We start from the raw sequence: 17121 nt of genomic DNA on the forward strand, positions 1-17121 counted from the left end.
CTTGCCCATACTTTCTTTCAATGTGGCACTTTAGGGAGGCAAAAGGTTACACTTTTTCTCAGTTTGGGCCTTGACTCTGCCCCTGCTTACTACTGAAGTTACCCCATGGCTTGCTCCTCAAATCCTTGTACCCAAGGCTGTGTGGAGAGTGGGTCTTGCTATCATACCATGAGTTTGGGGTCTACCTGCATTCTCTTCACCACATTAGGAGCCACACACCAGCCCACTCTCCCCAGTCTGACTGGACCTTCCATTGTACCTGTAGTATTTCTTATTCTTTGATCCTTTGCCTCTCTCATTGGAGGTAAAGTGCAGGGAAGGCAATAGTACAGTATGACTGCTGTACTTATGTGACATTTGAAGGTGGCCATCCCAGCCACAATGACGACTTACTCTGGCTGTGTAGCCCAATTGAGGTTGCAATTTTCCTCTTTAGTGTGACAACAAGGGAACGAGACTGCAGAGGCAAATGGTGGCACCTTGATAGACAAGTATACTGTCTTGCTCTGGATGGGTGAGTAGTGTTCAGGAGATGTACAGCCACTCTATCTCACTGCCACCACAATGAAGGCCCGTGCTGGCCAACAAGCTTGCTAAAACTGGTTGCACAGTTTTATGCACTTAGATACATAAAACACTTGTTCAACCATGGAGGCCTAGTCTGTGTGGAAAGACTATCTTAACCATGGATTGGGAGGAGAAGTTGTCATCCATTTTGCTTAAGAAAATTGGAGGAGGAGATTCTGCCATTTTATATGGACAGCCCCTCGTGGCCATCATTCTTTTACCTCTGTGGGTATATGCAAATTTATTAGGCAGTTACCTAAGACAGTTCTGGTTAAAGTGGGATGCCTGTGTAAAATACATCCAGGAAGCTAAAGCTTTCATTTTGCAATAATGGTAATGATTGCAATAATAAGAGGGAAAACTACTGGAATTCCTAGCATTTTTATCATTTCTACACAACACCTTGGACAAATACAAATACAAATGATTTTGTTGGTTGAACAAATCAAGATACAAATAGTAGCATCTCTGCAAACCCTTAATCTGCCATTTTGCACAGGCTTGTTTGTGTATTCTGAGGCACTGTCAGACTCTTGTGTTAGATGAAATAAAAGCAGATTACACAAGTTGTGCTTTCAAAAGGTTACAGTATGTGCTTTCTGGAAAATAGGTTATGAATACAGGGAATTTTTAAAGCTGACAACAACGGTGCTTTGATGTGTCTGTCAAGGCTTGGTTTGCTTTGTATGTGGATATCATTGATTTGCTGGGTAAATATCTAAGTCCCAAATGACTGCATGGTCCTCACTCCACTCCTGTCGTCATGTTCACCACTCAATCAGTATGCTTTAATATAAATAACACTTAAATCAAATAGCAACAGGCCAAAGGTGTCCCATCACCTCTTTGATGAAACTCATGAAGCGCCCTCCAAATCTCCAGGGTTTGTGGCGGTGGCACTGCAGCGAGTTTACAGTCATCTGTGGTGCGTGCTGATATGAGACGGATACAATGTGGACCGCATCATAGGTCAGAGCCGCATCTGTCTGGAATAAGGGGTGAACATTATTTCAGCTGATGTCTGTGGAAAGACATAAATACTTGGGTCACATTCAATCTCATCTTCACACTCATATAGGAGAATCCAAAGGAATTATGATAAAGGGTCCAAAATGAAAGAAAAATAATTAACTTCTCACTCATTTGTTCTCATGTCATCTTTTTGAAACTTAATTTTAGTATTTAAAGTGATTGAGTTTTTGATTTTTTTTAAGGCCGTTTCAGTACATTAATTAAATTTACAGATCAAATTCTGGATATATAATACTGTCTATACTGTATAATAATAATTAATCCTCCATTGTATTGCATGAAGGTTTCAAACTCCCACTACAGTATATGAATTTAAGATAAATTCACATACATTATTGAAGATTTTAAATTATAAATGGCATATCAGCATCATATGTGTTTCTCAACTAATACTTCAGTATACAGTCCTGATTTTGTCTTGTTTACATTACTGATGTAATTGTTAGGAACGTTAGACAGTGGTCTTATTTTGGATTTAGTTTCTGTATTTTGTTAGTCAGTATACTAAAACACCTTACAATTTTGAGAGTGAAAGTGGGTTCTAGTCTTTTTTGTTGGGGTGATTTTGTGATATTTATGCATTTGGACAACAGATTGTGCCTTCAGCAAGTTTATTCCTAAATAATAAAACAGCAAAATGAAAATACATAAACATGCAAAAATGGAAATAAAATTCTTCTTTGCTACATTAATTTACATGAGATTATGAGGGGGATTCTTTATTTGTAATGAAGGATGGGATTTACACATTATTGGCTATATGATATATTAAAGGATTCAAGTAAATGAGCTCCCTTTTAATTTTTTTTAAATTTAATTCCAATAATTAATAAAATTTGTCAGGCCTAAATCAGTCAGCTGTTCATTTCCGATGCTATGACGCAAATTGGACCAATTTCTGGCACTCTGGTTTATCATCAATACCTGTACTATAATCAGTATTTATTCCGAGTTACTGACAAAACTAGCTACACAATCTGTGACAGTCTGGATTGTCCTCCAGAACAGCTTGAAGGTATGGATTCATCAACAATGGAAGCCATCTGTAAGGATTTTTCTGTTCTGATGGCATAATAAAATGTTAGCAGATGTTTTGGTAGCACATTCATATATGGACTGAGTGGACCATCGGAGTAAGCTGCTATAATTTTCCTGGAAACATACTGAGACAATAGCACATTATCCATTATAAACTACCCATTTGAACAAGAATGGCCATGGAGGGATGCACCTGGTCAGAAACGATGTTTAGGGAGACTGCTGCATTCAAAGGATAATTGGTATGAGAGGGCTTAATAAATGTTCTCAATGCTATTATATCACCCTGTCTGTACAGTTGAAAGCATAAAAGGGAGGAAAAAAAAAAAAAAAACTATGAATTTGTGCCGTTCTTGCCGATATCTGACCCTGCCATCAGCACACCAGTACAGAACCAGAAATATTTCAGGCGTCATTTTTCTCCTCTTAATTCACTGGGGTTAGGGGATCTCGGCTCTGTGTAGCTTCAGCTTTTTGCTTGAGTAATGTGAGTGAAAACTGGGTTCAAAGTTTGACAGGTTGTCTTTTCTGTGACCCCTTCTATGCCTAAATGTTTTATGAAAGTGTTATTTACATACCTTTTATGTATAAGCTTGACTGATTTTTTTCGTCTTCTAACCTCACAAGACATTTTGCCCACAAGATGCAGTGAATAAATAGGAGACACTGAGCTACACAAACTCCCAGGATATAAACTGTTAATAAGACGCTGGAACCACTCAGTATGGCACCAACGGTCATACTACTTTTAAAATAATCTAAAATATGCATCATTCCCATTTATCATTTACTAGCTGAACCATTCAGATCTGACAACATCCTTCATATGGTTTTTATTTATATGAGCCACAGCCTAGAGGAGTGAGCTGTTCCTAATAAATCAGATGGTGTACCTAAGTGGTTATTGCGCATGGTCATAATGTTAATTTATTAGGTAAAATAGTTTATGGGCTACTTTTAAGGTTAAAACCTTTTTTTTTTTTTACCTTGGGCAAAAGACATGATAAATAGATAAAATAGATGTGGTTGCTTTATATTGACATTCTGAGGACTGACTTTAAATGGAATAACACAGAAGTAATAAAACATACCGTCATGATGCCCTCCAGTAGGCCTGAATCAGGTTTAGGTGGAATCTGCCTTTCCATCGACCATTTCTCCACAATGGACGCAACCTGGGGATTATCCACGTTGAGGATGCGGAAGCCGGTCATGTTGACACCACAGAAACGATACGGCTCCAAGTCGATGGCCATCAGGTCCTTTTGAGAGACATCAGTAATGAAGGATAGATTCTCATTTAGTCTGCCGGCACCAAGCATCTTTGTGTTAAGTTTTATCCTGGATGCTTTCTCCTCACATGAAAAGAGAATGACGCAGTATCTGATTAAAGAGATACTATATTAAGAACAAATAAAGTGGAAGGAGGGAGAAATATTGTAGTTTTCAATGTCAACTCAGGAGATTTAAGTATGGTGTCTGAAGCAGTGTCTGTAATAAATGGAATCTAAAAAGGCTCTGGTGGCTGAGTCGCAAATCCTTTTAGAAATGACAAATTGTTATTTTCTTGTAGTTACATAATGAGGAATTGTAAATTATAATGCACAAACAAAAGCTTAAGATATATTTTGTCTTTCTTAATTATCTTAATGTAAAAGAATCTTTATAGGTGCAATTGTCTTATTTTGGGAAGATTCAAATTTTTGTTTATAGCTCAAAAAAAATTAAAAAAAAACAAGAAAAAAAACACCAGTTCTGTTGGATCATATTAATAATTCATCACTTGCATTCCCTTGGCAACATCTAAGCAAAAAGCAATTCAATTTAAGCCGCTGTAATTTCTGGGGCAGCCATTGTAGCTGAAGTGTGAAGTCACATGTTGACACATGTCGTGTCGGAATGGGCCAGGGGGCTTGGAAAAGACATTTGGATGAACATAGATATTTCATTAGCACCCTGTGGGTTTAGCGCTGGGGGAATGAGAGCATGTAAGACACTTACTAAAAACGGTCGCCGCCAGTCACTGAAATATTTCTCCTTTTTTTTTTCTTTTCTTTCTCACTGCAGTACAGTACTCTCTTTTATGAGCAGAGATCAAAGTAAATCACCATTGTTCTATATGACATTCAGAAATGCTCTGTAAAGTAGATCAGGTTACAAGTTTCTTGGCTTTGAAGCTAAGAATACAAACTAACTGGGACATAATTGTTTGTAGAAATACAATTCATCTTCTGTGACTTCCTCATTTCTGTTGGAGCATTTTGGGATGTCAGAAAAGTAACTTGTTCCAATTATAAGTTCACTTTTTGCAGTGCTGCCTTGTAAGTACACATATAACACAAAATCAACATAATCCTACAACAGCATTACACTGAAATCTTTACCCGAAGAGCATGCTGCATCTCTCTCGCTCTCTCTCTCTCTCTCTGAGTGTGTACAGAAGTGTGATGGAGGTGGCAAACATAAAGTTTTCAGCTTTAGGTTTTTAGAGATAGCAATGTAGGATGGCAAGGCAGGAGCTATGACAGACTCATTTCAAAGGACAAGGAAGTTATTACCCCATACCACTCTGCTGTTGCCTTTTCACGCTCTAATAAGTCGGCATTCCCCTCACCTCAGAAGATGAAACACAGACATCAGTGAAAACTATCGAGAGGAAATTCTATTGCCATGTATACTATGCAAGTATTCATCATATTTGTATCAAATCAAGAGGCCAGGTACAATCTTCTTAATGGTGTGTCTATCAATATGAAAGTGTATTTCAGCTTTAGATAGATACCACACAATAAATAACACACTGATTCCATAGGGATAGCCCGCCTTTGTGAGAAATACTGTTGTTGCAGAAGAATTACATCAAATAAAAGTTTATCCTTAAGTAAATATTTTCCAGTTCCGTCTGCTTGGAAACTGGTAAACTGAAAAACATAAACCAATACACTGGCAATAAAAAGGAGGTTTGGATTTCCCTATTAAAGCGATAGACATGCTACAGAAACATGATGCATGGCAGAACAATGTCATTGCCACGCTGTCGAGCGTGAAAGATGACACACATCGTGCCTGGGCCTCTATGTCATATCGCATTATCACCCCAGACTGGCCAAGTCCGTAGAGACAGAGAGTGTGTGTGCATGAGAGAGGCAGAAACAGAGACAATAACAGAGAGTGAAAGGAACAGCATAGAACATGCTGGTATTCATTTCCATTCAGTCTGTTTGTCACCAGATAGCGAGCATCTCAGTTGAAGAGCAGCAGCGGCTCCCTGCTGGGTCTGCTTGTATTAGTCAGACGAGATCATTTTATAAGAATGAGAACTTAAAATGCTCAAGATGGGAATGAAACGGTAACATACCCAAGTTACATTAAACTCATCTGATGCTTAAAAAATCATGTTCAAATCTGAATCATTTATGATTTTAAAGGATAATGTTTCTCATATTCTACATCTTTTATTGTCAACAAACCTCATGGAAACACCAAAAGATGTTAAATGTGTTAGTTTGTCTCACAATACGACTTCCCCAGCTTGTCTTTGGCACTCAGCCCCGAGTCCATCCATATATTTATGTTTTAAAAAGGTCTAAAAAATTATGCAAAATGAAAATAGTACATTTGTTGCAGAATATTTTCAGACACCAATTTGGTGTGCTAGAAAGTATTTACAGTAGCAGGATGATGTATGTGGGATCCACTTAAAATAAACCACGTTATGATAAACCCATGTGTATCATTATAATGGAACAACCAGTGCAACGATGTGGCTCACTTTGGAAGTCTATGGCACAGAGGAATAAGCTATATCAGGCTTTGGCTACACACATGTATATGTACAATGCAGCATACTGTTAGCAGATAAGCAGATCAGTCTTTTCATGCGAATTGGTGACTGTAAGAAAAATGTAGAATAATATCACATACATGCTTTAAATGGGCCAATGGAGAATGATGACGTATTTTTTGAGCTTAAAAATTACAGGCATATACACATATATTTTGTAATTTAGGAGACTGACATGTAGATGAAAAGTAAACATTGTTTCTCACTTCATTACTGAAATCATAATTTAAAATATAGCCCTGTTTTATTCCTGTTTTTATTTGTGTAAACAAACCTTTGTCTGAACTCAGCAACTTAGACTTGGCTGTTCTCTAGTCTGTGTACTCTGTTAAAAGCCCTGTCAATAAATTTGGGAGTAATTGGGAGTAGGTTTTGAATTTTCATGTGTTCAATTTTCCTGGTGGAGTGCTACCATTTTGTTCACATTTTGATGACTTCTGCTTTAAAAATATATGGCATTTAATTTAATTATTTTTCCTCTAAAAGCTCACAGAAGACCAATTTTAGTCGTTTTAAAAATTGGAAGTCACATTTAGTTTTGAATCTTATGCTGTCTTTTTTATACTGCCACCTCAAAGCCTCCTGTTGACTTTACTATAAAGAAGAGTGTTTACCACAGCACACTGAAGACTCCATTATGCTTCCGGCTTGTCAAACAAAATTGATATTATGGACTGGATCCAAACCCCATTGGCAATTAGCCACTATTCATCAAAAACTAAAGCAGTGGGGAGATGAGAACAAACGAGACTCTATTTGCATTAACAAGCATGGTACATTACCAGAGTGGTGAAGATATAGTGGTAATACTCTGTCATCATCCCCATGGTCTGGGCCTGGAAGCATACAGAGACAGAGGATGGGAAAGAAAGGTGTGAAAGGATGGAGACAGGGTAGAGAAAGCAGTCATTTTGTAATGTCAGAGCATTTTATAATCAATAGCACAGTCAGAACAAACAATGCTAAAGAGATGCAGGAAAAGACTTTCATCAGTAAAGAAAAAATAGCCAGGCTTTAATGAGCATACTGACTAACATGCTGTTCATTTTGTGGGCAAGTTCCTCCTGTATCTCTTGTTGGGATTTCTGCACCATATGCGGTCCAAAGAATTATAGAATAGCAACAGTACTTGATGCTTTTTCTATGCATTTAAATGGTTTGCAATGGCTCAGAGCATGGGACATTATCCTAGCAGAGAAAAGAGCCTTCAATCAAAAGAGCTCTGTAATATTTGCCTCATATCCGAACACTCCATCACTGCCACTTGTTTCACTCAATCTACATTCAAAGGCCCCGCATTCCCCTGGCGGCTGTGCTTCCCATTTAATTGTACCATCTGTTGTGGAAAAAAAAAGAAAAGCCAAGGTTATGTAAATAAGATGTTGTGCTTATGTGGAGGCAAATTCACTTCTCCGTCTATAGACATCAAGCCAAATGCATGACATTGAAACTTTGTGTCATGTTTTGTATTGTAAGTAGGGGTTTTTCATTAATTAAAGTAATCTCTCCATTGCTGCTGGATGAATTTACAGTATGATACAACATAATTCTGTCAGCACAGAACTATGTTTTATTTCTGTTCTTCATCAACCCCTTATTTTAGTAAACTCCCTGAAATGCCTGTTTCCACCAACTGCAGGGTCACATCACAAATTAAAAAAACACATGACAACAAAGGGCAAAGGGAGTTTTTTTTCTTTTTTTTAAAAACACCACAGACATGCTTCCAATTTTCTCCCATCCAATCTAAGAGGGAATATAACCTGACAGAGGTACGTTGAGAGCAGGTGAGCTTGTCAGAGTGAAGATAGGACTCAATGTATTTTTTTTCAGAATCAGGGCATGACAAAAGAAATATTTCAAGGGCATAATACAATGCTTCAGATGTGATATTTAAAGTCTTTTAAAAACACAGTAGCTTCTGATCCACTTTCTCACACATGCACCTGCAGTACCAATCAAAGTCACATTACACTTAAATTAAATGTGTCCAATTTCCATTCATTGTCTTAGACTGGGGCAACCTTTTCTTAAAGCTGTAAATTAGTCTGCACATCTTAGATACTCTAGTTCAGTAGCTGACAAATTTTGTCACTGCTGCCTGTAGTGACAAAGTGGTTTAAGTCATTTTTTAAGAAGAAAAGAACTTAAACTTTCATTATTCTTTTTTGTTTTTAGGTACAACTTTTTGCTTTTATTAGTGGTTTTCTTACATTTAGATGATAATTAACTGAATATCTTTGTGTCTTGGACTGTTGGTCGAATAAGAATATGTCAGGTGTGACTCTTGGAACACAATGGGCATTTTTCTGTATTCCCTGACATTTTACAGACTGAATGATTTATCACTTAACTGAAAAAGTAATTGGCTGATTGATTGATAATGATTACTACCATTAGTTGCAGCCCTAATCTATATCAAATGATTGTGATGGGGTTATATATAATCCTGCATTTTTATGAATTCAATCTGCACAGAGTATAATGCATTTTATAACAAAGCAAACCTTTCAATTACAAGCTCATATACAGTACAATATTAGAGTATTAGAGTAACATAATCTTTCTGTGATGCACATTTAGGGCTCTTTTTTAACTGATCAATGGTGCACAAAAGGGAATCAAAGCTGCACAATGCTGATGCACTAAACCTTTGGTCATTTTGTAACCAAACACAGTAGGTGTGTTATTCTTGGCATCACCCAAAACCAATTACCCTTGTGCACCACTACAGTTTACTCATGGAAGAGAAATGTTTTGAGCATTTTTGCGCTTCAAAACTCTCTCTCGCTTCTTCTCTCAAGAGGACACTGATTTCTTTGCGCGAGATGTGCAGACTGGCCATGAGCAGATATGTGTCACTTTAGATCTCAATAACTTGGGAGGATTGAGTTATTTAAATAACTTGGGAGGAGATGATGCATTTGGTAAACATGTTAACAGAAACTGACAGCAAACTGAACGGAGGGGGGGGGGATCCACCAGCCTGTTCCCGACATCTATACAGCATCAGGCCACCTACACAATCTGTACTCTTGTGCATCATACTGACAGTTCTTTGTTGACTGACAATTATTCATGTCAATGAAAAACTGACGGAAAATTAAGTAGTGAGGTGCTGTGTCACAAGCAGACATAAAAATAATTGCTTTTGATTTTGATTTTGATTTTGATTTTCTTCAAATAATATAGATCCACATATAACATATGTATATACAGTTTTGTTAATGAGCTGCCCTACAATCCATTGCAAAGATAGAGGGAAACAAACATCCACAATGGCACAGATGCATCAATTGGTGAACGCCCACGATTCATTGTAAGATCTACACATCATAAAGTGGAAATCCGCCTACTCCCTGACACCAAAATTTAACTGCCGCTTAATTGTTACTGACACACCTTCTGCTGCTGCTCTGCTCCCACCTAGATGCTACCAAGTTCTTGGCAAGCCAAAGCCTCCATATTTTTATTCACAACAAATCTGATAAGAATCAACTGGTGTCGGAGACAGCTGTGTGGAACTGGACCACATGCTCTCATATGTTTGGCCATACTAAGCTAAGATCTGACAACAGGAGGATCTGCATGCCACACTCTGTGGGCTTCACACTCACCTGTTTGAGAATCTGTGCAGCCATGTGGTGGCTGCAGTCAAAGATGATGCGGAACTCCCTACTTCTCTTCATTTCTTTGAGAAGGGGTCTGGTGTCCTGCGTGTCGATAGGAAGCTGACGGATCTTTAGCCTGATGTTGTACCTGGATGGGGCCATTATCAGCTCCTGTAGTCTTATCAGACCTGAACAACAGAAACAGCACAAATGTTAATGACTAACAATATCACAAAGAAAGTAGCTTTGATATTAAGCACAATTAGGACTTAGATTTCTTAATTCATTCTTTGCACGCATTCATGGTGTTTGTAGGAATACAGTAACATTATATAACAATATAATAGTTTGTTCACCTGTGCTGTCATCGTATACAACAGTAGCTGTTTTCCATTTGAGAAACTGCACAAGGTCCAAGATAGCATAGCTCAGTGATGAGTAATCCGGGTATAAATTGGCATAAAAGGTGTCCCTGTTGTCCATAGGATGATGTTTCCACCGCACCTGGATGTGCGGCACTTCCAATGCGTTGCAGATGGACTGCACAGCATTAGACGAGGAACTATGTGAGGGCCCAAATATTGCAACCACACCTAAAGACAGCTGGTCGCAAGCTAGAGAAGAGCAAGAAAAGAAAGCTTGAGAAGAAAGTGTGTCATCTTTTCAGTCAGTTCAGTGAGGATTTCAAAGAATTTAAGGTGTGTTATACTAAATGCAAGACTTTATCTTGAGATCCAAAAATCAATCATGGTTATCAAACTAATCTTTGATGTTTAGTTGTTTTTTTGCCTGACCATATTCGTGCAGTCATCCACTCTACTTGCTGAATAAACACAGAGACAAGGGACTCACCTTTTCTCGATGCCTCAAAGCTGTCGTAGATATTAATCCTCTGTATGTCATATGTTAATGTTGTGTTTGGCAATAAAGTCCTGTTTCTGTTAATGTTATTGACAGCGAATTTAAAGGCAAGCTCCTCGGCACTGACGAGTGAAACAGGTCCATCTGTTTGTTCAAAAATCCCACCTGAAAAGCAAAAGAGAGACAGAGACACGTGGCCCATGACAATCGGTCTCAAACATAGTCACAAGCACAAGGAGAAACACACAGACACTATTCCAGGTAGGACTAAATGGAGAAAAATATTGAGAGGTATTTGCACTTAAGACTAGCAGTGAGGGGAGCAGTGCTCATTACACGAGGTATTAAATTTGCTCAGCAAACATGGAGCAACCCTCTCCATTTTCAGGGAATGCTCAAGAAACCAATATCAGCTTTGAAGTCTAAAGCCATAATGGATTTAAGGACTCTGTTTGTGTGTTTGTGTGTGTGTGTGTGTGTGTCTGTCTGTCTGACTGTCTGTCCGCTCCATCAGGACAGCAGCATATCTCAAGCTCTTAAGATGTCCTTTTATTTCCCCAGAACACCACGTTGGTGGAGCAGATAACTGGACTTCAGCACTCTTCTTTTACATAAAATTCAAAGGAAAGTATTTTTCCATTTTTTAGATGAGCTGGCCCACTGCTCAAAACATGTCTGTATGTACATCAAAGTAGAGCATCACTTGAGTGGTGTGGTGATGTGTATCAGACCATCATCATGTACTACAAAAACTTCTTCAATAGTTTTCCAGATGAATGCGGTTTTTCATGATATGTTGGACCTATAGGACAAATATAGCTAATTAAGCTAAAATAATCAAAAAGTTAAATTCAATTTAGGTCATTTAAATAGGCACTGAACAGTACTATCCAACTTCTATAGCTTTGAGAAAATAACCTTTTATGATGTTATCTCACTTTGGGTTTGGAGACTTTAGAGAGATGAGCATTTAATGAGCAGGAGAGTCAAACAAAATTATTAGTTGGACTATGGGAAATGTAGTATTCAGTGTGTTCAGTGTGTTCAGTGTTTTTGGGGCTTAACTATACTAGAGAATAAAGGTTTTACAACTTCATGGGAATGCAATTGTAAATCTCTGGAGTACCCCTTTAAATGTGACAAACAAAAACATCATACTCTGAATTGTCCTTATTTTAGGAAATGCGGCCAAAAGAGTCATGTCTGTATGTATGGCTGCAACTAAAGATTATTTTCATTATTGATTAATTTGCCGATTATTTTTATTTTTGATCAATCAATTAGTTATTTGGTCCATAAGATGTCAGAAAATAGTAAAAAAAAAAAAGCCCATTGTTAATCTCCACAGCCCAAGGTGACGTCTTCAAATGTCTTGTGTTGTCTGACCAAAAGTCCTAAAACTACTCAGTTCACCATCACAGAAGACAGAGTAAAACATAAAATCCTTGGAACCAGCAAATTTTGGGCATTTTGCTTGAAAAATGACAAAAATGCATAATTCGATTATCAAAATAGTTGCCGGTTCATTTTCTGTGGATTGATTTATTGATTAATCAACTAATTGTTGCAGCTCTATACATATGAACACTGACCCATTTATTGAAGTATACATGAAGTCAAGTTTGACATCTGACCAAGCCAGTGCTTACTCTGCACAGATTTTCATGCATATTAAAATCTTCATAGGACTTTATATAACATGGGGTTGGTGGAGTGAATGGTTACTGCACATGCCACATTACTGCTTGGTCTGATTCGACTCCAGCCAGGGACCTTTGCTGTATGTCATACTTAAAAAAAAAAAAAAAACAAGAAAAAACAATTGGTATTAATTATGTTACACTATAACGTATCCACGCAGTCTCCTTAATGTACAAAAACACAGAACACAGAATATTCAATGTCATGACTAATTTCTTTGGCGATATTTGACTGTCACGTCCTCTACATCAAACATTAAATGATTCTAAGTTCCCATATTTATATGTAATTGGCAGAGTAACAAAAATTATGTGAATTGTCAAATATAAGACAACAAAGTCCCTCTGTGGCTCAGCTGAAGCCTTTAAGAAGACAGTTTAGACAGCTTCTCAAAAGATGCCTGTAGGAACATCAGCTTATGGAGAGACTGGCTCCTCCACCTCCACTCTCATCATATTACCAATTTAAATAACAAAGCAAAATGTCGCTGCCATCTTTCATCAATTCTGGAAAAAAAAAAACCTTCACTGACATCAAAATTTGTTCCTAATGTGTGCACTTAAGTTGAACTTCATGTGTGCTATAGAGACCTCTTAAGACCTGCTTTTTTTGCATTGAGAGGACACAGTTTTAAACACTCAGATCGCCGCGGTAGATGTCTAATATCTCTACATATAACTTCTGCCAGGAACATTAAATGATTATATTTTTGTTGGTGTTACACAGTATTTGGCTGCTAATAATTCCCAGCCTGCATCATCATTATACACTAATGTATTTTCAAATATTCTGTAGTGTCCCTTGTTGGTTTGATTAAGTGCAGTTATTGATCACGCTTCAGCCATTCCCCCTGGTATTTTCCCTGGTATAGAATATATAATATTAATATATACGGTTTGCAAACAATGAATGGAAGGGAGTATAGAGCTTCTTTTTCTTGAAAAAAATGTTTTAAATGTTTTAAATATGGTAAATTAGGTGTACTTTACCACTGAATGCATGATCCAAACTGTAATTGGATCCATATGCATATCATGACATTATTACATAGTAGAGGGCACAGACAAATCAGTCAAAAGGCTTTTGTTTTTGTTTATTTAAACTTCATGACTTGACTATTCTAATTGGCCAAAAAAAAAATCCAAAAGCTTTTCGACCCAGTGGGATTTAAAGAGGACAAAATAGCCTATTTCATTATATTTAATTTGTGTTTTTGATTTTTCACACACATAGTCTAGTTGGCAAATACAGCCTGCCAGCCCAGCATTATTTCAGTAATCCTAGAGAATACCTGGTTGCAGAGAGCTAGGCTTGGAAATGGCACCTGTGACCTGCTGATGCCCCCTGAATAGACACCCAGTGCTTGGATCAAAGAATCACACACCTCTGTTACTGTGGGCAATTCTGGAAGCTGAGCTCATCTTCTTTTTTTTTTTTAATGTTCGAAATAAAGTTTATTCAATTCACTTCAATTCAATTCATCTTACTATTTATGACTCAAAGCCTCCCTGGGTTGCGAGGGGATGTGATGCATAAACCTCCCAGTGGAATGTGTCACATTAAAATAAATGAATCCCTCCATTTCATGGGGAAATCTCATTAGAGTACATTAAGTAATTGCTGGAGTATATAGTAATTTGACTGTTAAGAGGATAAAATGTGCATTGTGCAGAAGCACTTTAACAAATTTAATAAACAGAGGGAAACCTGCTCCTTGGGAGGAAAAATCCTGGAGATAATTTGCTTTGCCCTTTTCAGAAATCTGCCATAAGCACAATAGCAAGGCTTAATGTACAAGTGCTCCCTGAACTCCATCAAATAAGGGATAACCACTACTTTTTTAGCATCGCACAAAATTTACTCATTGATGTAGAGATTGTAATATTATGGAACATGTTTACAAGTTTTCATTTAAGCAACCAAACTGAATGTCTGTTATTGCAGTGGGCAGGCACAAATTGAGATGCATGAATTTCAGACTTGTTCATGTGAATCTCAGTCAAAAGGCTTCAAATTAGCATGTCTCCAATAGACAAGAACACAAAGGCCTTTAATTAGTCTCTAAGGTCCTACCACAATATATAAATCAGCCACTAATTGCGGCTGTTTCCATAATTTGTCCTTTGAGGACTTTGTGGATCAGCTCCATTCCAAAGCCACATACGGATGTGTGTGGAGGAAGGAGAATTCACATTAATCTCCTAACTGCAGAAAGTAAAACCATCAAAATGTACAGACATTGAGCGTCTAAGGATAGAGCATGTCGTATTACTGTAGTAGGAGCAACTGCTTTAGCACTGGTACTATATACTATAAATGTTGAAATGTTATACTTCAGTATAGTATTATAGTGTAGAATTAACTAATTAACTGCAAGTAAAGCTAGTCAACCAAGCTACCCTTGATTATTCCAGTTATCAATCAGTGTCAGTGTATCAAGATAATCTCCTTATTTCTTGCTTAAATTACAAATACGCATTGCTGGTTTTACCTCAAGGCTCCAGCAATATTAACTAAAATAAATAAAGCACAGCCTGAGACAGGCGTCTGTTGCTGATAAAGTGTATCCCAGCGGTGGTATAATGGGTCTCCATATCTATTATAACATATCTGTTAAGCTTCCCAGATTTGTACATCTAGTTACACAAAGCAAAGGTATCAAGAAAGTACAAAAACAGGATATATAGTAGGAAAGAGAGCAGGAAAATGTTAGATGAATACAGGCTGTATTATAGTTTTAAATATTAATATTAGAGCAAGAGCACAAATTTAAAAACAATTCACCTGACAAATATGACTAAGGAGTGGATTACAAGTTGATAAAATGTTATTATTTAAATTAATAAATTAAACATTAAAGAACTAATTGGCCTGCATACAAATGGAAGTATTTATAAATCTGTGGAGTAAATGGAAATCAAGTTGAATTTTATTCTCACATAGAAAACTGTGGGTGCAGGGAAGTCAAGGCCTAAAGGAACTAACAGACATGCGGTGCCAAGTCAAAATCAGAGGTTTCACATTTCAGCTGTACATGCCCTTGAAAAAATCCATGTTGTAGCATGAAAGCCCCACATGTTATGTACCCGCAAACAACGTGGGCAAGTGCACAAGCATAAACCCACCCTCTGCTGTTATGTGGTGGCAGACTGCCTGCAAGCCAGCTTAGCTGGTAAGGTTGGAATCATCTGGGCTCCACTGAAAATACTTATTTTTAACATTTAGTGCATTTACAGACTTCAAAGAGTATGATCTGAGTGACAGAATGACAGTCTGCCAAAACAAAGCAACATTAAAATAGAAGGATGCTGGGGGTTGTTTTTGCTATTTTTGCTTTTTGGTTTCTTACTTTTCCCACAATATGATAAAGTTATACATTGTCCAACTGGGAAGGTAGACTCCTATCAGATATTATAATTTTTTAACTGCTGTCAGACGTGTGTGGACTAATCTCTGTGGTTAGAGAAACACATTGCATTTTGCAAAAAATTTGCATTTTTTATTTCATTATCTTGAATGCTGGATGCATGCAGTGAGTTATTGAACTTGAAAGCTGCTGTGAGTTAGGATGGAGTCATCCAAGGACCTGCAGTATATAGTGTATGTTGTTTTGAATTTTGAATTTAATACCTGAGATTGTCATCCAATTGTTTTGGCTTACATCCAAGACTAGAGAAGTCATACTTGTTTGTGATGTAATGTAAACAGTGGGGTTTATGAGAATGTGTTTGTCCCTGTCCTTAGAACAACCAGTCACACAACAACACAATCATAACAGATTAAGATCCATAGTCTCAAGGAATCAGAAAGTTTTGATTTTCAGCTTGAAAATCTCTGAAAATCATTTCTAGTTTAAACAGCTAACTGGATGTTTTGTTTTTTTTCCCATTGTTTCTTTCCAACAAAATGTGTACTTAAATAAATGCAATACCCAATAATTTAAAAGCAAGGGAAGGTCATTTTTGGTATCTCCACTTTTTACTACTAAGGTAAATACTGTGATACTGTTGCCCTTGTGCAATGATCAAAGATCTTTTCTTTTCTGCTAAGCAAGTGTCTGACCTTCCTTCCTTACAACAACATTGAATTTTATTCCATTGCCTCACTTATCCTTTTAAGCCTGGGTAACACCATATTTTGGAAGATTTCCATTGATTTCATTGGGCCCTGCTTTAGAAGAAAATAACAACAAATGGAACATGTAAATGATTACAATACCTTTGCATGGCTGCAAGTTAAAATATGAGAGGATAAACAATTCGACAGTATATATTTACAATAGAAATCCATAATCCATTGTATAGATTGAGTAGATAGCTAGATGCGGTATATTCATACATATTTTATTTTCATTGCCCTCCATTGTATGATACATTGAGCTTGTTAAAACAAACTCCTTGCTGCCAGACGAACCAATGCAGAAGCCCAAACAATGAAACTAGCTCATTATGCTCTTGGATACATTTG

At 37.2% G+C, this 17121-nt stretch overlaps 1 protein-coding gene across 1 annotated transcript in view; it reads right to left on the bottom strand.

The window, feature by feature from the left end:
- grik3 (glutamate ionotropic receptor kainate type subunit 3) overlaps nt 1–17121 on the bottom strand; it is a 106355-nt gene that overhangs the window by 33618 nt on the left and 55616 nt on the right. The window contains exons 2-7 of the mRNA XM_067600936.1: nt 10945–11118; nt 10449–10706; nt 10099–10280; nt 7264–7317; nt 3729–3899; nt 1410–1553 (exon numbers count right to left, since the gene is read on the bottom strand). Of these exons, the coding sequence (XP_067457037.1) occupies nt 1410–1553; nt 3729–3899; nt 7264–7317; nt 10099–10280; nt 10449–10706; nt 10945–11118 (983 nt within the window). The remainder of the gene's footprint in view (nt 1–1409; nt 1554–3728; nt 3900–7263; nt 7318–10098; nt 10281–10448; nt 10707–10944; nt 11119–17121) is intronic.

Source organism: Thunnus thynnus, chromosome 10, assembly GCF_963924715.1.
Source record: "Thunnus thynnus chromosome 10, fThuThy2.1, whole genome shotgun sequence".
Taxonomy (NCBI): Eukaryota; Metazoa; Chordata; class Actinopteri; order Scombriformes; family Scombridae; genus Thunnus; species Thunnus thynnus.